The sequence below is a fragment of the Coregonus clupeaformis genome, chromosome 5 (genome assembly GCF_020615455.1).
Source record: "Coregonus clupeaformis isolate EN_2021a chromosome 5, ASM2061545v1, whole genome shotgun sequence".
In the NCBI taxonomy this organism is placed as follows: domain Eukaryota; kingdom Metazoa; phylum Chordata; class Actinopteri; order Salmoniformes; family Salmonidae; genus Coregonus; species Coregonus clupeaformis.
In genome coordinates, this window is record NC_059196.1 from 44018768 (window position 1) to 44041267 (window position 22500).

At 51.7% G+C, this 22500-nt stretch overlaps 1 protein-coding gene across 1 annotated transcript in view; it reads left to right on the forward strand.

Moving 5' to 3' along the window:
- The window catches only part of tenm4 (teneurin transmembrane protein 4), a 586910-nt gene that overhangs the window by 324530 nt on the left and 239880 nt on the right, over window positions 1–22500 (forward strand). Inside the window, exon 8 of the mRNA XM_041876707.2 lies at window positions 1002–1218. Within this exon, the coding sequence (XP_041732641.2) occupies window positions 1002–1218 (217 nt within the window). The remainder of the gene's footprint in view (window positions 1–1001; window positions 1219–22500) is intronic.

The following is a 22500-nucleotide window of genomic DNA, read 5'->3' on the forward strand; positions in this document are numbered from 1 at the left end:
ATCGTTATTCATTCAGTCAACTCTGATACGAACCAAATCGGTTGCATATGTTATCGGGGTAAACAGTCACTTTTAATTTGTTTATGTTTATTTAATCTCTTTGAGTGGTTTTGAAAAGGGAAGATTTTAATCTATGATGTTTGAGCTGTGGAATGATTAGGCTGCGTCTCAAATGGTACCCTTTCACCCACATAGTGCACCACTGTCCCATATGGGCCCTGGTCAGTGGCCTAGGACTTAGCCTTCCAATACGTGTCTAGTGTAGTCTGAGTGAGTTTGGTCTCAGTGAAATGATGAGTTATGACAAGCAGTGCAGTGCTTCTGTTGAAGTAGGTATACTATTGCTGTGTATGGAGCCCTGCAGTTTCACATTACTCTAATACTCCACCCAAAACTAACTGTGCTGGCTCTGTCCTTTTGCAGAATGGGTCCAGCACTATGGTGGATGGGCCACCAGGCCAGCTCGGTACAGCTTGGTTTGACACGGGTCCGTTCGGCTCAGTAGTGTGAACATCCCTCAACACTTTTGTCTGTCGATCTCTCTCTCTCTCTCTCTCTCTCTCTCTCTCTCTCTCTCTCTCTCTCTCTCTCTCTCTCTCTCTCTCTCTCTCCCCTCTCTCTCTCTCTCTCTCTCTCTCTCCCTCTCTCTCTCTGTCTCTCTCTCTGTCTCTCTCTCTCTCTCTCTCTCTCTCTCTCTCTCTGTCTCTCTCTCTCTCTCTCTCTCTCTGTCTCTCTCTCTCTCTCTCTCTCTCTCTCTCTCTCTCTCTCTCTCTCTCTCTCTCTCTCTCTCTCTCTCTCTCTCTCTCTCTCTCTCTCTCTCTCTCTCTCTCTCTGTCTCTGTCTCTGTCTCTGTCTCTCTCTCTCTCTCTCTCTCTCTCTCTGTCTCTGTCTCTGTCTCTCTCTCTCTCTCTCTCTCTCTCTCTCTCTCTCTCTCTCTCTCTCTCTCTCTCTCTCTCTCTCTCTCTCTCTCTCTCTCTCTCTCTCTCTCTCTCTCTCTCTAGTTTGACTTTGTGGAGCTGCTGGACGGTCGGAGGCTGCTGTCTGGTGAGGTAGTGGGGGGAGGTGTTGAGGGGCCTGTGGCTCTGCAGCGCTCTCTGGTCCCTGTCACCACACACAACACCGGCTTCATCCAGTACATGGACTCTGGCATCTGGCACCTGGCCTTCTACAACGATGGGAAAGAGACAGAGACGGTCTCCTTCATCACCACAGCTATAGGTGAGTCTTTTATCTAACCTCCATTTAACCAGGAATTTCTTAGGCCTGTACGATTTAATCAAATTGTAATAAAAATGGCGATATTGACATGCACAATATCCATATCGCAAGAGGCTGCGATATTTTTGAAATGCCACTTAGCCGTCTGTAACACCTGTTTGTTTTTGTACTTTGGATTTTTTGCTCGAGTTGATGGATTTCTCTCAGTCTCTTCTCTTTTGGCTGCTTCCCAATCCTACACACACCAAGCCCCGCCCCTGTCACTCAAGCAGGCAGTTCCTTGTGCTCGAGGTTCATTCTGCATACATTGAACAAACAGCAGCATGCCGTCAACGACACAGCTTCTATGTTGTTTTCTATATTATTCTATTAGTTTGTGGAACTTGCTCTCTGCAAAACATAATTTTGTTAGCCCCTAATGCTAATCGCTAGCTAGCTAAATCCACTGCGATAGGGATAATCATGCTAGCTAAATCCACTGAGATAGGGCTAATCATGCTAGCTAATACCACTGAGATAGGGCTAATCATGCTAGCTAAATCCACTGAGATAGGGATAATCATGCTAGCTAATACCACTGAGATAGGGCTAATCATGCTAGCTAATACCACTGAGATAGGGCTAACCATGCTAGCTAAATCCGCTGAGATAAGGGCTAATCATGCTAGCTAAATCCACTGAGATAGGGCTAATCATGCTAGCTAATACCACTGAGATAGGGCTAACCATGCTAGCTAAATCCACTGAGATAGGGTTAATCATGCTAGCTAAATCCACTGAGATAGGGCTAATCATGCTAGCTAATACCACTGAGATAAGGGCTAATCACGCTAGCTAAATCCACTGAGATAGGGCTAACCATGCTAGCTAAATCCACTGATATAGGGCTAATCATGCTAGCTAAATCCACTGAGATAGGGCTAATCATGCTAGCTAATACCACTGATATAGGGCTAATCATGCTAACCTTAAGGGGTCAAAATGTACAGAATGGGACCTGGGGGAGGGTCAAGCTTTTAACATTTCAGTCAAGGGGAGGGTTTAGTTTTCTTTTAAATCTAGTCTGGGGGGGTCATGTAATTTGTAATTGATGAAATGTAAATATTTCTCAGTGTTTTAGATGTGCCTGATTCTGCTCCTCACCTCTGACTCTCCGCTGGGCACTCAATATCAAGTGCGCCTATAGGCTATTTAGTGTGGTCTCAATCAAATTATCCATAGCCTATAGGTTATAGGCTACGAAGTGCATGCTGGGAGAAGCACAGAGCAGAATAATATTTCTAAGATAGCTGCTGGAAGGGTGTAAATACAACTGGGCTGCATTGGACATTCCAACCCTGAGCCCCCGGACTGCTCGGCTCTTGCTGATCAAACCAATGACGCTGCCTAACCAATGCTGTGCTGTTGCTGTTTAGGCCTACAGTGGAAGTTCACTAGGAGAGTCAATGAATTCTTCAGATTATTGTTTATCGATTAGGCCTATCTTGACTAGCCTCTGTTCTGTTCAATTTGACAACGAGAGCGCCAAGATGTGCAGGAGGACTGGAGGTCAACTTTGATAGCTTGACATTACTATTATAGATTTTTTATAAAAACAATATGTTTCTACCCCATGATGTATTGATCAGAGTTATTGACTTGAAGTTGGGGGAGGGGGTAGTGGGTTCGCCAGGGTAGTGGGTTCGATCCCCGGGACCGCTAAATGACTAAGCAGCTATAGGCTGCTATATACTCTACATAGATTTGTCGGTCAATTCCTCCACCCACCATGCGCTCTTTAAACAGCCTCCCTCCGTGTCAGTGACGGGCTGTTAAGTGGTCCTCTGTAGCTCAATTGGTAGAGCATGGCGCTTGTAACGCCAGGGTAGTGGGTTCGATCCCCGGGACCACCCATACGTAAAAATGTATGCACACATGTCTGTAAGTCGCTTTGGATAAAAGCGTCTGCTAAATGGCATATTATTATTGTTATTATAAGTTAATACCAAGACTTGAATTGAGGGGGTATGAGAAGGTGTGCCATAGGCCTACCTTTTATTAAAGAAAATGGCAAAAGGCACAGGACTACCCCTGGTTAGTTTAAGATTTTGAAGTAAGTAAATAGATGTGACTCCTGTGCATATGGAGATATCATTGTTTAGTTTCTTTGACATTCAGAGGCGGAGCAACAACCTTCTATAGCCAAGGAGGCAAATAATAATAATAATAATAATAATAATATGCCATTTAGCAGACGCTTTTATCCAAAGCGACTTACAGTCATGCGTGCATACATTTTTTTTGTTTTTTTTGTATGTATGGGTGGTCCCGGGGATCGAACCCACTACCTTGGCGTTACAAGCGCCGTGCTCTACCAGCTGAGCTACAGAGGACCACATTGACTTTGCTTGGGAAGTAATCTAATTCTGTCACTATCAATTGATTAAGCTATTCACTTTCTGTACAATAGAAGATGTTTAAACCCAGACACTTGTGACCTTCTCTGGTTGGGTTAAGCCACAGAAGAAAAGTAGCCAGCAGTTAAAGCTTACATTTTTTCTGCGTTGGTAGGCTCTACTCTGTCTGGGGTGGAAAGGTAGGCCTAACTTTTGAAAGTACCATGCAGATTTCTCATGACGTATCAGGGACAGTTTTGTTATAAACAAGACACACTGATATTGTCAGAGCGGGCGTAGGTGTGGTGTAGGAATCAGATGCAGGACACAGATGCTAGTCCAAAAATACTTTACTAAAGTCCACAGAATGAACGGCTACAAACAGAGCCGGAGGCACGAGAAAAATAACGCACTCAGCGTATGAATGCAAAACACGCACAACAAGTGCGGACTCTCTATCTAAAACAGAAATAGAGCACAAACTGACTGGAAACACCTGCTGACAAGGAACAACTACACACAACCACAAGACAGAAACAACGAGAACTTAAAGGACACATAATCAAGACAAAATGAGAAACAGGTGTACCAAAACAGACCAAACCAAACAAACACAGAAACAACGAACGGTGGCAGCTAGTACTCCGGGGACGACGACCGCCGAAGCCTGCCCGAACAAGGAGAAGGAGCAGCCTCGGCAGAAACCGTGACAGTACCCCCCTTGACGCCGCGGCTCCAGCCGTGCGCCGACCCCGGCCTCGGGGGACGACCAGGAGGACGCGGAGCAGGGCGCGTGGGATGACCACGATGGAACTCAGTCAGAAGGGGACGGGTCTAAGATATCTCTCCTCGGCACCCAGCACCGCTCCTCCGGACCGTACCCCTCCCACTCCACAAGATATTGGAGACCCCCCATCCGGCGTCTCGAATCCAGGATGGACCGAACTGTGTACGCCGGAGCCCCCTCGATGTCCAGCGGGGGCGGAGGAGTCTCTGCTATCTCACAGTCCTGGAGTGGACCAGCTACCACCGGCCTGAGGAGAGACACATGGAACGAGGGGTTAATATTCTTATAATCAATAGGTAGTTGTAATCTGTAACACACCTCATTCAACCTCCTCAGGACTTTAAAAGGCCCCACAAACCGCCGACCCAGCTTCCGGCAGGGCAGGCGGAGGGGCAGGTTTCTGGTCGAGAGCCAGACTCGATCTCCCGGTGCGTACACCGGTCCCTCACTGCGGTGGAGATCGGCGCTCGCCTTGTGTCGACGGATGGCCCGCTGCAGATGTACGTGAGCAGCGTTCCACGTCTCCTCCGAGCGCCGCATCCACTCATCCACCGCAGGGGCCTCGATCTGGCTCTGATGCCAAGGTGCCAGAGCCGGCTGGTACCCTAATACACATTGGAAAGGAGTTAGTCTGGTAGAGGAGTGGCGAAGGTGGTACCCCGAGGTAAGGCTCACCGAGACCCCCAAGCGCTCCATGAACGCTCTCCAGACTCGAGAGGTAAACTGGGGGCCTCGATCAGACACTATATCCTCGGGTACCCCGTAATGCCGGAAGACGTGAGTGAATAGTGCCTCAGCGGTCTGTAGGGCAGTGGGGAGACCCGTCATGGGAAGGAGACCACAGGCCTTCGAGAACCGATCCACAACAACCAGGATGGTGGTATTTCCCTGGGAGGGCGGAAGGTCAGTAACAAAATCCACCGAGAGGTGAGACCAGGGTCGTTGTGGAACGGGCAGGGGTTGTAGCTTACCCCGGGGCAGGTGTCTGGGTGCCTTACACTGGGCACACACCGAGCAGGAGGAAACATAAACCCTCACATCCCTGGCTAACGTTGGCCACCAGTATTTAGTGCTAAGGCAGTGCACCGTCCGGCCAATCCCTGGATGTCCAGAGGAGGGTGACGTGTGAGCCCAATATATAAGTCGATCCCGAACCTCGAGCGGAACGTACGTCCGACCCACAGGACACTGTGGAAGGCTAGGATCGGTACGCAACGCCCGCTCGATTTCGGAATCGACCTCCCACACCACCGGGCAAGACGGCGGTAGTATGGGCGTGGGCTCAACGGACCTCTCCTCCGTGTCATACCGCCGGGACAGGGCATCTGCCTTACCGTTCTGGGACCCAGGGATGTACGTGATCTTAAAAACGAACCGGGCCAGAAACATGTTCCACCTAGCCTGGCGAGGGTTCTGTCTCCTAGCTGCCCGGATGTACTCCAGGTTTCGGTGGTCAGTCAAAATGAGGAAAGGGTGTTGAGCCCCCTCAAACCAATGCCAATACCTTTAGGGCCTGGACCACAGCTAGCAGCTCCCTGTCCCCCACGTCATAATTTCGCTCCGCCGGACTGAGCTTTTTAGAGTAAAAAGCACAGGGGCGGAGTTTCGGTGGCGTGCCAGACCGTTGCGAGAGCACGGCCCCTATACTGGCTTCAGACGCGTCTACATCGACCTGGAATGGTAGCGCGGGATCCGGATGCGCCAGCACCGGTGCCGAGGTAAACAGGTCCTTCAGTCTCCCAAAAGCCCTATCAGCCTCAGCAGACCACTGCAAGCGCACCGGACCTCCCTTTAGAAGAGACGTTATGGGAGCTGCCACCTGTCCAAAACCCCGGATAAACCTCCTGTAGTAATTCACAAAGCCCAAGAACCGCTGCACCTCTTTAACAGTGGTTGGAGTTTGCCAATTACGCACGGCCGACACACGGTCAACCTCCATCTTCACCCCTGACGCAGACAACTGATAACCCAAAAAGGAGACAGACTCCTGGAAAAACAGACATTTCTCTGCCTTGACATATAGGTCATGCTCCAACAATCTCCTCAACACTCGGCGCACCAGGGCTACATGCTCGGCTCGGGTAGAAGAATACACCAGAATGTCGTCAATGTACACGACCACTCCTTGCCCCTGCATATCCTGGAAGATCTCATCTACGAAGGATTGGAAGACTGAAGGAGCATTCATTAACCCGTATGGCATGACGAGATACTCGTAATGACCCGAGGTGGTACTAAATGCTGTCTTCCATTCGTCTCCCTCCCTAATACTCACCAAGTTGTATGCGCTCCTGAGGTCCAATTTTGTGAAGAACCGTGCCCCGTGTAAAGACTCCGTCATAGTCGCAATCAGAGGGAGTGGATAACTGTATTTCACAGTAATCTGATTGAGACTGCGGTAATCAATACACGGGCGCAAACCTCCATCCTTTTTCTTCACAAAAAAGAAACTCGAGGACGCAGGGGGAAGTGGAGGGGCCGTATGTATCCCTGTCTCAGAGACTCGGCCATGTAAGTCTCCATAGCTCTCTTCTCCTCTTGAGACAAAGGATACACATGGCTCCGCGGAAGCGCAGCTCCTACCTGGAGGTCTATCGCACAATCCCCCTGTCTATGTGGTGGCAATTGCGTCGCCTTCGCCTTACTAAACACAAGTGCTAAATCCTCATACTCGGGGGGAATGTGCAATGCGGGCACTTGGTTTGGACTCTCCACCGAGGTCGCCCCTACGGAAATGCCCAGACATCGCCCTACACACTGGGCAGACCACTCCTTAAGAGCCCTCTGTTGCCACGAAATAGAGGGATTATGGGTAATCAACCAGGGAAGCCCCAGCACCACCGGATACGCAGGAGAGTCAATAAGATATAGCTGAATAGTATCCTCATGACCCTCCTGCGTCCCCATCCTAAGTGGAGCTGTGACCTCCCTAATCAACCCTGATCCCAACGGATGGCTATCTAGAGCATGTACAGGGAAAGGATTGTTGACAGGAAGGAGGGGAATCCCTAACTCTACACAAAATCTCCGATCTATAAAATTCCCGGCTGCGCCTGAATCTACTAGCGCCTTATGCTGGGAACGAGGTGCAACCTGTGGGAAACAAACAGGTATGGTTAGGTGCACAACAGAGAGCTCTGGGTAAGTGGGGCGCCTACTCACCTGGAAGGACTCCCCAGTGCGTGGCCTGCCGTCTCGTCCCCTAGGAGACCCCCAGCACCTAGCCGCGAGTGTAACCTCCACGGCCACAGTTGGTACAGGGGGTGGTCCCCTTGGGGCTCCTTCTCCTCTCCTCTCTGGCGCCCAGCACCCCCGAGCTCCATAGGACTAGGCTCGGAGGTGCTGGAGGGTGGAATGGACGACCCCCACTCAGGACGTCCCGCGGGTAGCCAGCAGGGTGTCTAGGCGAATGGCCATGTCCACCAACTGGTCAAACGTAAGGGTGGTGTCCCTGCAGGCCAACTCACGACGGACGTCCCTCCCGTAGGCTGCAGCGGAAGTGGTCTATGAGGGCCCGCTCATTCCACCCTGCGTCTGCCGCTAGAGTCCGAACTCCAGTGCAAACTCCTGGGCGCTCCTCTTCCCCTGTCAGAGGTAGAATAGACGTTCTCCCGCCGCCTTCCCCTCAGGTGGATGGTCGAATACAGCCCTGAAGCGACGGGAGAACTCCGCATAGGTGATCGTCGCGGGGTCTATTCTCCTCCATTCGGCGTTGGCCCACTCCAACGCCTTGCCGGTGAGACAGGAGATGAGGGCGGAAACGCTCTCGTGTCCCGAGGGCACCGGGTGTACGGTGGCGAGGTAGAGTTCAACTTGTAGGAGGAAACCTTGACACCCGGCAGCGGTACCATCATACACCCTCGGGAGCGAGAGCCGAATCCCACTGGGTTCTGGAGCGTGGACAAAGGGACTGACCGGTGCTGGTGGTACTGTGGGAGGAGGCGTGGGTGCCCAACTGGTCTCCAGGCGATGCAGGGTATTCATTACTCCCTGCAGAGCGTTGGTGATCTGGGCTATCCGCTCGTCCTGTCCGTGGACGCGCTCCTCCCAAGACTCGGTCGCTGCTGCTGCTCCTGCTGATTCCATGGGTGGTGTGTAGTTCTGTCAGAGCGGGCGTAGGTGTGGTGTAGGAATCAGATGCAGGACACAGATGCTAGTCCAAAAATACTTTACTAAAGTCCACAGAATGAACGGGCTACAAACAGAGCCGGAGGCACGTGAAAAATAACGCACTCAGCGTATAAATGCAAAAACACGCACAACAAGTGCGGACTCTCTATCTAAAACAGAAATAGAGCACAAACTGACTGGAAACACCTGCTGACAAGGAACAACTACACACAACCACAAGACAGAAACCACGAGAACTTAAAGGACACATAATCAAGACAAAATGAGAAACAGGTGTACCAAAACAGACCAAACCAAACAAACACAGAAACAACGAACGGTGGCAGCTAGTACTCCGGGGACGACGACCGCCGAAGCCTGCCCGAACAAGGAGAAGGAGCAGCCTCGGCAGAAACCGTGACAGTACCCCCCTTGACGCTGCGGCTCCAGCCGTGCGCCGACCCCGGCCTCGGGGACGACCAGGAGGACGCGGAGCAGGGCGCGTGGGATGACCACGATGGAACTCAGTCAGAAGGGACGGGTCTAAGATATCTCTCCTCGGCACCCAGCACCGCTCCTCCGGACCGTACCCCTCCCACTCCACAAGATATTGGAGACCCCCATCCGGCGTCTCGAATCCAGGATGGACCGAACTGTGTACGCCGGAGCCCCCTCGATGTCCAGCGGGGGCGGAGGAGTCTCTGCTATCTCACAGTCCTGGAGTGGACCAGCTACCACCGGCCTGAGGAGAGACACATGGAACGAGGGGGTTAATATTCTTATAATCAATAGGTAGTTGTAATCTGTAACACACCTCATTCAACCTCCCTCAGGACTTTAAAAGGCCCCACAAACCGCCGACCCAGCTTCCGGCAGGGCAGGCGGAGGGGCAGGTTTCTGGTCGAGAGCCAGACTCGATCTCCCCGGTGCGTACACCGGTCCCTCACTGCGGTGGAGATCGGCGCTGCCTTGTGTCGACGGATGGCCCGCTGCAGATGTACGTGAGCAGCGTTCCACGTCTCCTCCGAGCGCCGCATCCACTCATCCACCGCAGGGGCCTCGATCTGGCTCTGATGCCAAGGTGCCAGAGCCGGCTGGTACCCTAATACACATTGGAAAGGAGTTAGTCTGGTAGAGGAGTGGCGAAGGTGGTACCCCGAGGTAAGGCTCACCGAGACCCCCAAGCGCTCCATGAACGCTCTCCAGACTCGAGAGGTAAACTGGGGGCCTCGATCAGACACTATATCCTCGGGTACCCCGTAATGCCGGAAGACGTGAGTGAATAGTGCCTCAGCGGTCTGTAGGGCAGTGGGGAGACCCCGTCATGGGAAGGAGACCACAGGCCTTCGAGAACCGATCCACAACAACCAGGATGGTGGTATTTCCCTGGGAGGGCGGAAGGTCAGTAACAAAATCCACCGAGAGGTGAGACCAGGGTCGTTGTGGAACGGGCAGGGGTTGTAGCTTACCCCGGGGCAGGTGTCTGGGTGCCTTACACTGGGCACACACCGAGCAGGAGGAAACATAAACCCTCACATCCCTGGCTAACGTTGGCCACCAGTATTTAGTGCTAAGGCAGTGCACCGTCCGGCCAATCCCTGGATGTCCAGAGGAGGGTGACGTGTGAGCCCAATATATAAGTCGATCCCGAACCTCGAGCGGAACGTACGTCCGACCCACAGGACACTGTGGAAGGCTAGGATCGGTACGCAACGCCCGCTCGATTTCGGAATCGACCTCCCACACCACCGGGCAAGACGGCGGTAGTATGGGCGTGGGCTCAACGGACCTCTCCTCCGTGTCATACCGCCGGGACAGGGCATCTGCCTTACCGTTCTGGGACCCAGGGATGTACGTGATCTTAAAAACGAACCGGGCCAGAAACATGTTCCACCTAGCCTGGCGAGGGTTCTGTCTCCTAGCTGCCCGGATGTACTCCAGGTTTCGGTGGTCAGTCAAAATGAGGAAAGGGTGTTGAGCCCCCTCAAACCAATGCCAATACCTTTAGGGCCTGGACCACAGCTAGCAGCTCCCTGTCCCCCACGTCATAATTTCGCTCCGCCGGACTGAGCTTTTTAGAGTAAAAAGCACAGGGGCGGAGTTTCGGTGGCGTGCCAGACCGTTGCGAGAGCACGGCCCCTATACTGGCTTCAGGCCGCGTCTACATCGACCTGGAATGGTAGCGCGGGATCCGGATGCGCCAGCACCGGTGCCCGAGGTAAACAGGTCCTTCAGTCTCCCAAAAGCCCTATCAGCCTCAGCAGACCACTGCAAAGCGCACCGGACCTCCCTTTAGAAGAGAGCGTTATGGGAGCTGCCACCTGTCCAAAACCCCGGATAAACCTCCTGTAGTAATTCACAAAGCCCAAGAACCGCTGCACCTCTTTAACAGTGGTTGGAGTTTGCCAATTACGCACGGCCGACTACACGGTCAACCTCCATCTTCACCCCTGACGCAGACAACTGATAACCCAAAAAAGGAGACAGACTCCTGGAAAAACAGACATTTCTCTGCCTTGACATATAGGTCATGCTCCAACAATCTCCTCAACACTCGGCGCACCAGGGCTACATGCTCGGCTCGGGTAGAAGAATACACCAGAATGTCGTCAATGTACACGACCACTCCTTGCCCCTGCATATCCTGGAAGATCTCATCTACTGAAGGATTGGAAGACTGAAGGAGCATTCATTAACCCGTATGGCATGACGAGATACTCGTAATGACCCGAGGTGGTACTAAATGCTGTCTTCCATTCGTCTCCCTCCCTAATACTCACCAAGTTGTATGCGCTCCTGAGGTCCAATTTTGTGAAGAACCGTGCCCCGTGTAAAGACTCCGTCATAGTCGCAATCAGAGGGAGTGGATAACTGTATTTCACAGTAATCTGATTGAGACTGCGGTAATCAATACACGGGCGCAAACCTCCATCCTTTTTCTTCACAAAAAAGAAACTCGAGGACGCAGGGGAAGTGGAGGGCCGTATGTATCCCTGTCTCAGAGACTCGGCTATGTAAGTCTCCATAGCTCTCTTCTCCTCTTGAGACAAAGGGATACACATGGCTCCGCGAAGCGCAGCTCCTACCTGGAGGTCTATCGCACAATCCCCTGTCTATGTGGTGGCAATTGCGTCGCCTTCGCCTTACTAAACACAAGTGCTAAATCCTCATACTCGGGGGAATGTGCAATGCGGGCACTTGGTTTGGACTCTCCACCGAGGTCGCCCCTACGGAAATGCCCAGACATCGCCCTACACACTGGGCAGACCACTCCTTAAGAGCCCTCTGTTGCCACGAAATAGAGGGATTATGGGTAATCAACCAGGGGAAGCCCCAGCACCACCGGATACGCAGGAGAGTCAATAAGATATAGCTGAATAGTATCCTCATGACCCTCCTGCGTCCCCATCCTAAGTGGAGCTGTGACCTCCCTAATCAACCCTGATCCCAACGGATGGCTATCTAGAGCATGTACAGGGAAAGGATTGTTGACAGGAAGGAGGGGAATCCCTAACTCTACACAAAATCTCCGATCTATAAAATTCCCGGCTGCGCCTGAATCTACTAGCGCCTTATGCTGGGAACGAGGTGCAACCTGTGGGAAACAAACAGGTATGGTTAGGTGCACAACAGAGAGCTCTGGGTAAGTGGGGCGCCTACTCACCTGGAAGGACTCCCCAGTGCGTGGCCTGCCGTCTCGTCCCCTAGGAGACCCCCCCCAGCACCTAGCCGCAGTGTAACCTCCACGGCCACAGTTGGTACAGGGGGTGGTCCCCTTGGGGCTCCTTCTCCTCTCCTCTCTAGCGCCAGCACCCCCGAGCTCCATAGGACTAGGCTCGGAGGTGCTGGAGGGTGGAATGGACGACCCCCACTCAGGACGTCCGCGGGTAGCCAGCAGGGTGTCTAGGCGAATGGCCATGTCCACCAACTGGTCAAACGTAAGGGTGGTGTCCCTGCAGGCCAACTCACGACGGACGTCCTCCCGTAGGCTGCAGCGGAAGTGGTCTATGAGGGCCCGCTCATTCCACCCTGCGTCTGCCGCTAGAGTCCGGAACTCCAGTGCAAACTCCTGGGCGCTCCTCTTCCCCTGTCAGAGGTAGAATAGACGTTCTCCCGCCGCCTTCCCCTCAGGTGGATGGTCGAATACAGCCCTGAAGCGACGGGAGAACTCCGCATAGGTGATCGTCGCGGGGTCTATTCTCCTCCATTCGGCGTTGGCCCACTCCAACGCCTTGCCGGTGAGACAGGGAGATGAGGGCGGAAACGCCTCGTGTCCCGAGGGCACCGGGTGTACGGTGGCGAGGTAGAGTTCAACTTGTAGGAGGGAAACCTTGACACCCGGCAGCGGTACCATCATACACCCTCGGGAGCGAGAGCCGAATCCCACTGGGTTCTGGAGCGTGGACAAAGGGACTGACCGGTGCTGGTGGTACTGTGGGAGGAGGCGTGGGTGCCCAACTGGTCTCCAGGCGATGCAGGGTATTCATTACTCCCTGCAGAGCGTTGGTGATCTGGGCTATCCGCTCGTCCTGTCCGTGGACGCGCTCCTCCCAAGACTCGGTCGCTGCTGCTGCTCCTGCTGATTCCATGGGTGGTGTGTAGTTCTGTCAGAGCGGGCGTAGGTGTGGTGTAGGAATCAGATGCAGGACACAGATGCTAGTCCAAAAATACTTTACTAAAGTCCACAGAATGAACGGCTACAAACAGAGCCGGAGGCACGTGAAAAATAACGCACTCAGCGTATAAATGCAAAAACACGCACAACAAGTGCGGACTCTCTATCTAAAACAGAAATAGAGCACAAACTGACTGGAAACACCTGCTGACAAGGAACAACTACACACAACCACAAGACAGAAACCACGAGAACTTAAAGGACACATAATCAAGACAAAATGAGAAACAGGTGTACCAAAACAGACCAAACCAAACAAACACAGAAACAACGAACGGTGGCAGCTAGTACTCCGGGGACGACGACCGCCGAAGCCTGCCCGAACAAGGAGAAGGAGCAGCCTCGGCAGAAACCGTGACAGATATAATAAGATTAACACACAGGCCTATCTCTCTGTCCATTCTTAGCCTGTAATTTCTGTATTTTGTGTGGTAAAAAAAAAAAAAAAAAGTTTATGCTAATATTATGTAAAATAACAGACACTTTTATAGGAGGCTATTTTTTCTCGTACCTGCAAATACGATGATAGATTCATACAATGCTTCTACTACTGTCATAAAACCGTTGTGGATGTGGTGGAGGAGTCAAGCGCAGGAAGCAGAGGTTTAGTCCAACAAGACTTTTAATAGTCTCAAAAGCAAATGTATAAACCCCGACCTCGAATAACACGAAGAGGCGAGGGAACATTACGCACACGCATAAAACACTAAACATAGAAAAATGATACGGAAAAACAAACACGTATCATATACAAGAGGCAACGGAAAAATAACAACACACAATTACCCTACAGCAAAACAAGGAACTTATAAGACACATAATCAACACTCAAACAGACACAGGTGTGACAGACAGACAAAAGCAATCAAACACAGAAACATAGAGCGGTGGCAGCTAATACTCCGGGGACGGCGAACGCCGAAGCCTGCCCGAACAAGGAGGAGGAGCAGCCTCGGCCGAGACCGTGACAGTACCCCCCCCTTGACGCGCGGCCACAGCCGCGCGCCGACCCCGGCCTCGGGGACGGCCAGGAGGACGCGGACCCGGGCGCGTGGGATGCCCATGGTGAAACTCAGTCAGGAGGGATGGATCAAGTATGTCCCCCCTGGGCACCCAGCACCGTTCCTCCGGACCGTACCCCTCCCACTCCACGAGATACTGGAGACCACTCCTCCGGCGCCTCGAGTCCAGGATGGTCCGGACCCTGTACGCCGGGGCCCCCTCGATGTCCAAAGGGGGCGGAGGGGTCTCTCCTATCTCATCTTCTTGGAGTGGGCCAGCTACCACCGGCCTGAGAAGAGACACATGGAACGAGGGGTTAATATTTTTATACTCAATTGGCAGTTGTAACCTGTAACACACCTCGTTCAATCTTCTCAGGACTTTGAAGGGCCCCACAAACCGCCGACCCAGCTTCCCGGCAGGGCAGGCGGAGGGGCAGGTTTCGAGTCGAGAGCCAGACTCGATCTCCCGGTGTGTACACCGGCCCCTCGCTGCGGTGGCGATCGGCGCTCGCCTTTTGTTGACGTATGGCACGCTGCAGATGGACATAGGCAGCGTCCCACGTCTCCTCCGAGCGCCCGAATCCACTCGTCCACCGCAGGGGCCTCGATCTGGCTCGTGCCACGGTGCCAGGACCGGCTGATAACCTAAAACACACTGGAAAGGTGTTAAGTTGGTGGAGGAGTGGCGGAGAGAGTTCTGGGCCATCTCTGCCCAGGGGATGAACCTCGACCACTCCTCCGGCCGGTCCCGGCAATAGGACCTCAAAACCTACCCACATCCTGGTTGACACGTTCCACCTGCCCATTACTCTCTGGGTGGTACCCCGAGGTAAGGCTTACCGAGACCCCCAACCGTTCCATGAACGCTCCCCAAACTCTGGGAAGTGAACTGGGGACCTCGGTCAGACACAATATCCTCGGGGACCCCATAGTGCCGGAAAACATGGGTGAATAGGGCCTCAGCGGTTTGTAGGGCAGTAGGGAGACCCGGCATGGGAAGGAGACGACAGGCCTTGGAAAACCGATCCACAACGACCAAAATGGTGGTATTCCCCTGGGAGGGGGGAAGGTCGGTGCTACGAAATCCACCGATAGGTGTGACCATGGTCGTTGCGGAACGGGCAGGGGATGTAGCTTACCCCTGGGCAAATGTCTAGGCGCCTTACACTGGGCACACACCGAGCAGGAGGAGACATAAACCCTCACATCCCTGGCTAACGTTGGCCACCAGTATTTCATGCTAAGACAGTGCAATGTCCGGCCAATACCAGGATGTCCAGAGGAGGGTGATGTATGAGCCCAATAAATAAGTCTATCACGAATCTCGAGCGGAACGTACGTCCGCCCCCACAGGACACTCGGGGGAGTAGGGTCGGCACGCAGTGCCCGCTCGATTTCTGAATCGACCTCCCACACCACCGGAGCCACCAAACAAGACTCCGGCAGTATGGAAGTAGGCTCGTTGGACCTCTCCTCTGTGTCATATCGCCGGGACAGGGCGTCTGCCTTACCATTCTGGGACCCAGGGATGTATGTGATCTTAAAAACGAACCGGGTTAGGAACATGTTCCACCCTAGCCTGACGAGGGTTCAATCTCCTAGCTGCCCGGATGTACTCCAGGTTACGGTGATCCGTCAGAATGAGGAAAGGGTGTTGAGCCCCCTCAAGCCAATGCCTCCACACCTTTAGGGGCCTGGACTACGGCTAACAGCTCCCTGTCCCCGACATCATAGTTACTCTCCGCCGCACTGAGCTTCTTGGAGTAGAATGCACAGGGCGGAGTTTAGAGTGGCGTGCCGGACCGTTGTGATAGAACTGCCCCAATACCAGTCTCGGACGCGTCTACCTCAACCTGGAATGGTAAAGAGGGATCCGGATGCGCCAGCACCGAGCCGAGGTGAACAGGTTCTTAAGTTTGACAAATGCCCTGTCCGCCTCAGCCGACCACTGCAAGCGAACCGGACCCCCCTTTAGCAGGGACGTAATGGGAGCTGCAACCTGTCCAAAACCCCGAATAAACCTCCGGTAGTAATTAGCAAAACCCAAGAACTGTTGCACCTCTTTTACAGTGGTTGGAGTTTGCCAATTACGCACGGCCGATACCCGGTCTACCTCTATCTCCACACCAGACGCGGACAACCGATAACCCAAAAAGGAGACGGACTCCTGGAAGAACAGGCATTTCTCTGCCTTGACATACAAGTCATGCTCCAACAGTCGTCTCAACACTCGGCGTACCTGGGCTACATGCTCGGCTCGAGTAGCAGAGTACACTAGGATGTCGTCTATGTACACTACTACTCCCTGCCCATGCATGTCCCGGAAAATCTCGTCAACAAAGGATTGGAAGACGGAAGGAGCATTCATTAAACCGTATGGCATGACGAGATACTCGTAATGACCCGAGGTGGTGCTAAATGCTGTCTTCCATTCATCCCCCCTCCCTAATGCGCACCAGATTATACGCGCTCCTGAGATCCAACTTTGTGAAGAACCGCGCTCCGCGTAATGACTCCGTCATCGTCGCAATCAGTGGAAGTGGGTAGCTGTATTTAACTGTGATCTGATTGAGACTACGATAATCAATACACGGGCGCAATCCCCGTCCTTCTTCTTCACAAAGAAGAAACTCGAGGAGACTGGGGAAGTAGAGAACCGTATGTATCCCTGTGCCAAGGACTCTGCTATGTAAGTCTCCATAGCCGCAGTCTCCTCTTGAGACAGGGGATACACATGACTCCGGGGAAGAGCCGCTCCGGTCTGGAGATTTATCGCACAGTCCCCCTGTCTATGAGGAGGTAGACGTGCTGCCCTCGATTTGCTAAACACGAGTGCTAAATCCTCATACTCGGGGGGAATGCGCAGTGCGGGCCCTTGGTTCGGACTCTCTACCGATGTTGCCCCTATGGAAACACCTAGACATCTCCCTACACACTGGGCAGACCACTCCATAAGAGCCCTCTGTTGCCACGCTATGGTAGGATCATGGGTACTTAACCAGGGAAGGCCCAACACCACTGGGTACGCAGGAGAATCAATCAGATAGAACTGAATGATTTCCTCATGACCCCCCTGCGTCGTCATGGTCAGTGGTGCTGTGACATCCCTGATCAGACCCGACCCCAACGGCCGGCTGTCTAATGCATGGACAGGGAATGGAACTTCTACCGGCCGAAGGGGAATTCCTAACCTAGCACAAAATGCTCGATCAATAAAGTTCCCAGCTGCGCCTGAATCTACTAGCGCCTTATGCTGGGAATGAGGTGCCACCTGTGGAAACCTCACAGGAATACTCATGTGACCAACAGAGAGCTCTGGGTGAGTGGGGCGCCTACTCACCTGAAATGACTCCCCAGTGCGTGGCCTGTTGTCACCTCTCCCAGGAGACCCTCCCCAGCACCTGGCCGCAGTGTGTCCTCCACGACCGCAGGTGGTGCAGTGGATGGCCCCCTCGGGTTCCCTCTCCTCCTCTCTCTAGCGCCAGCACCCCCTAGCTCCATGGGGAATCGGCTCGGGGGTGCTAGAGGGGTGGACTGGGACGACCCCCACTCGGGACGTCCGCGGGTAGCCAGCAGGGTATCCAGACGGATGGAAATGTCCACCAACTGGTCAAAAGACAGGTTGGTGTCCCTGCAGGCCAGCTCCCCTACGAACGTCCTCTCGTAGACTACATCGGTACTGGTCGATGAGGGCCCTCTCATTCCACCCCGCATCCGCCGCTAGTGTCCGGAACTCCAGTGCGAACTCCTGTGCGCTCCTCTTCCCCTGTCGGAGGTGGAATAGACGCTCTCCCGCCGCTTTCCCCTCAGGGGAATGATCGAAGACAGCCCTGAAGCGGCGGGAGAACTCCGCGTAGGTGATGGTAGCGGCGTCTATTCCCCTCCATTCGGCGTTGGCCCATTCCAACGCCTTGCCGGAGAGACAGGAGATGAGGGCGGAGACGCTCTCGTATCCCGAGGGCGCCGGGTGTATAGTGGCAAGGTACAGTTCTACCTGCAGGAGGAATCCCTGACACCCGGCTGCAGAACCGTCATATGCCCTCGGGAGTGAGAGCCGAATGCCACTGGGTTCCGGTACTGAGAGAGGAGGACTGGCCGTTGGTGATGCGAAGTAGTAAGGGTCCTTGGCCACCTCAGAGTTCACCAATCGGCGCAGGGCGTTGGATACCTCGTCCATGACGGTCCCAAGTTGCTGGATCATGGCGTCCTGGAAATTGATCCGGTCCAGCAGGGATTCGGGTGCCGTCGCTGATTCTGCTGACTCCATAATAGTGTGTTGTTCTGTCATAAAACCGTTGTGGATGTGGTGGAGGAGTCAAGCGCAGGAAGCAGAGGTTTAGTCCAACAAGACTTTTAATAGTCTCAAAAGCAAATGTATAAACCCCGACCTCGAATAACACGAAGAGGCGAGGGAACATTACGCACACGCGTAAAACACTAAACATAGAAAAATTATACGGAAAAACAAACACGTATCATATACAAGAGGCAACGGAAAAATAACAACACACAATTACCCTACAGCAAAACAAGGAACTTATAAGACACATAATCAACACTCAAACAGACACAGGTGTGACAGACAGACAAAAGCAATCAAACACAGAAACATAGAGCGGTGGCAGCTAATACTCCGGGGACGGCGAACGCCGAAGCCTGCCCGAACAAGGAGGAGGAGCAGCCTCGGCCGAGACCGTGACAACTACACCCACGGTGGTCTGTGAACCCACAACCTTCTGGCCCGCAGCCCTGTGCGCTGTCAAAATTCCTGCGTTGCCATGTACTGCTGAAAGGACGAAGAACAGTTTTAAAAAACGACATATCTAAGGCTCTGGTCTGTCCAAGAAGTGAGGGTAAACGGTAGACATGTTCTCTGCTATACACTTTGTTTTAATTATTATTTTGGTTATAAGGGAGGGTCACTTTTTAATTTTTTCAAGCATTCAGGGAGGGTTTAGGTCAAATATATTTTGCTGAAGGGAGGGCCATCCGTTTTATAATAATAATAATAATATGCCATTTAGCAGACGCTTTTATCCAAAGCGACTTACAGTCATGCGTGCATAATTTATATTTTTTTGTGTTTTCATTTTAGAGATGTCTGATTTTCTCCATGTAACGTTCACTCCCTAATACAGTCTTGTACCAGTTGTGAAGTATATCATTATTGTTTCTGCAACAGCTTACTGTTTCATTCGTTGTCATGCCAAATAAAACTGCATTCCAAGAACCCATCAAATTAGAATAACTATAATATTTCTATGATTCCAGAACTTTACCCAAGTGTTTTGATCTACAGTATAATCAAAAGGAAAATTGTAATTAGATTTTTTTGCCCTGTAACGATCCCGGCAGTCTGAGTCGGGTCCTGTCTGTGGACTAGTTTTTATGTTCGTGATCTCCTGTTTCCCGAGGGTTCTGGAACGCTCCGGGGAGCTCTCTTGATTTCCGCACCTGCATCCCATCAGCAATCTGCACACCTGGTCCTGATCATCACCCTTCTTAGGCTCTGGCCTAACATCCATTCCCTGCCGGATCGTTAGCCATGAACATCAATCTCCCGGAACCTTCACCCAACCCCTGCCTGGTTGTCGGCGGCTGCCGAGCCATTCTTGGATCTACCACTGCACCTCCACCAACTCATCCCCGCCGTCCGCTCTGTCCCCTGGATTATTCTACATCGTTTTTGGAATCTGTTAAATAAATACTCACCTTCGTTTCAACTCACCTTGTCCTGGTCTGCTTCTGGGTTCTGGCTTAGTAAACCGTGACATGCCCATATCGTGCAGCCCTAATACTCCTGTTGAGGCCAGAAGACCTCTTTCCCAAGGGAGTTCTGGTCCAGTCTGGTCTGGTCTGGTCCAGTCTGAGACAATAACTGCTGCAGTATTTGGTTCTAAACCTTTCATTCATAGTGTGGTGTGTGTTTGTTTGTTTGTGTGGTGTGTGTGTGTGTGTGTGTGTTAGTGTGTGTGTTAGTGTGTGTGTGTGTGTGTGTGTGTTAGTGTGTGTTTGTTAGTGTGTATTTGTTAGTGTGTGTATGTGTGTGTGTGTGTGTGTTAGTGTGTGTTTGTTAGTGTGTGTGTGTTAGTGTGTGTTTGTTAGTGTGTGTTTGTTAGCGTGTATTTGTTAGTGTGTGTATGTGTGTGTGTTAGTGTGTGTTTGTTAGTGTGTGTGTGTGTATGTGTGTTAGTGTGTGTGTGTTAGTGTGTTTGGTGAAGAGCATAACACAAATCTCTTTTGTAACATATGGTCAGATGGTGATGATAAATGATCCATTTATTTTTATTTTATTTTATTTAACCTTTATTTAACCAGGTAAGAAGCCAGTTGAGAACAAGTTCTCATTTACAACTGCGACCTGGCCAAGATAAAGCAAAGCAGTGCGATAAAAACAACAACACAGAGTTACATATGGGGTAAAACAAAACATAAAGTCAAAAATACAACAGAAAATATATATACAGTGTGTGCGAATGTAGTAAATTATGGAGGTAAGGCAATAAATAGGCTATAGTGCAAAATAATTACAATTAGTATTAACACTGGAATGCTAGATGTGCAGAAGATGATGTGCAAATAGAGATACTGGGGTGCAAATGAGCAAAATAAATAACAACATGGGGATGAGGTAGTTGGGTGGGCTAATTACAGATGGGCTGTGTACAGGTGCAGTGATCGGTAAGATGCTCTGACAACTGATGCTTAAAGTTAGTGAGGGAGATAAGAGTCTCCAGCTTCAGAGATATTTGCAATTTGTTCTAGTCATTGGCAGCAGAGAACTGGAAGGAATGGCGGCCAAAGGAGGTGTTGGCTTTGGGGATGACCAGTGAGATATACCTGCTGGAGCGCAGACTATGGGTGGGTGTTGCTATGGTGACCAATGAGCTAAGATAAGGCAGGGATTTGCCTAGAAGTGATTTATAGATGATCTGGAGCCAGTGGGTTTGGCGACGAATATGTAGTGAGGACCAGCCAACAAGAGCGTACAGGTCACAGTGGTGGGTAGTATATGGGGCTTTGGTGACAAAACAGATGGCACTGTGATAGACTACATCCAATTTGCTGAGTAGAGTGATGGAGGCTATTTTGTAAATGACATCACCGAAGTCAAGGATCGGTAGGATAGTCCGTTTTACGAGGGCATGTTTGGCAGCATGAGTGAAGGAGGCTTTGTTGTGAAATAGGAAGACAATTCTAGATCTAACTTTTGATTGGAGATGCTTAATGTGAGTCTGGAAGGAGAGTTTACAGTCTAACCAGACACCTAGGTATTTGTAGATGTCCACATACTCTAGGTCAGACCCGCCAAGAGTAGGGATTCTAGTCGGGTGGGCGGGTGCAAGCAGCATTCTGTTGAAGAGCATGCATTTAGTTTTACTAGTGTTTAAGAGCAGTTGGAGGCTACGTAATGAGTGTTGTATGGCATTGAAGCTCGTTTGGAGGTTTGTTAACACAGTGTCCAATGAAGGGCCAGATGTATACAAAATGGTGTCGTCTGCATAGAGGTGGATCCGAGCGTCACCAGCAGCAAGAGCAACATCATTGATATACACGGAGAAAAGAGTCGGCCCAAGAATTGAACCCTGTGGCACCCCCATAGAGACTGCCAGAGGTCCAGACAACAGGCCCTCCGATTTGACACGTTGAACTCTATCTGAGAAGTAGTTGGTGAACCAGGCGAGGCAGTAATTTGAGAAACCAAGGCTATTTAGTCTGCCAATAAGAATGCGGTGGTTGACAGAGTCGAAAGCCTTGGCCAGGTCGATGAAGACGGCTGCACAGTACTGTCTTCTATCGATCGTGGTTATAATATCGTTTAGGACCTTGAGCGTGGCTGAAGTGCACCCATGACCAGCTCGGAAACCGGATTGCATAGCGGAGAAGGTACGGTGGGATTCGAAATGGTCGGTGATCTGTTTGTTAACTTGGCTTTCAAAAACATTTGAAAGGCAGGGCAGGATGGATATAGGTCTGTAACAGTTTGGATCTAGAGTGTCACCCCCTTTGAAGAGGGGGATGACCGCGGCAGCTTTCCAATCTCTGGGGATCTCAGACGTTACGAAAGAGAGGTTGAACAGGCTAGTAATAGGGGTTGCGACAATTTCGGCGGCTGAATTTGTGTGAAGGAGAAGCGGGGGGGGGGGGCATGGGCAAGTTGCAGCGGAGGGTGCAGAGCTGGTGTTCGGGATAGTGGTAGCCAGGCATTCTATTCCATTCTACTAACTATCAGTAGTACAAAAGCATCCAAAATCTCTTCTCAAGTGTGGGGGTTTTTTCAGGAAAATGTACTCAAGTCCAAGTTAAAAGTAGCCCTCTTTAAAACTATTT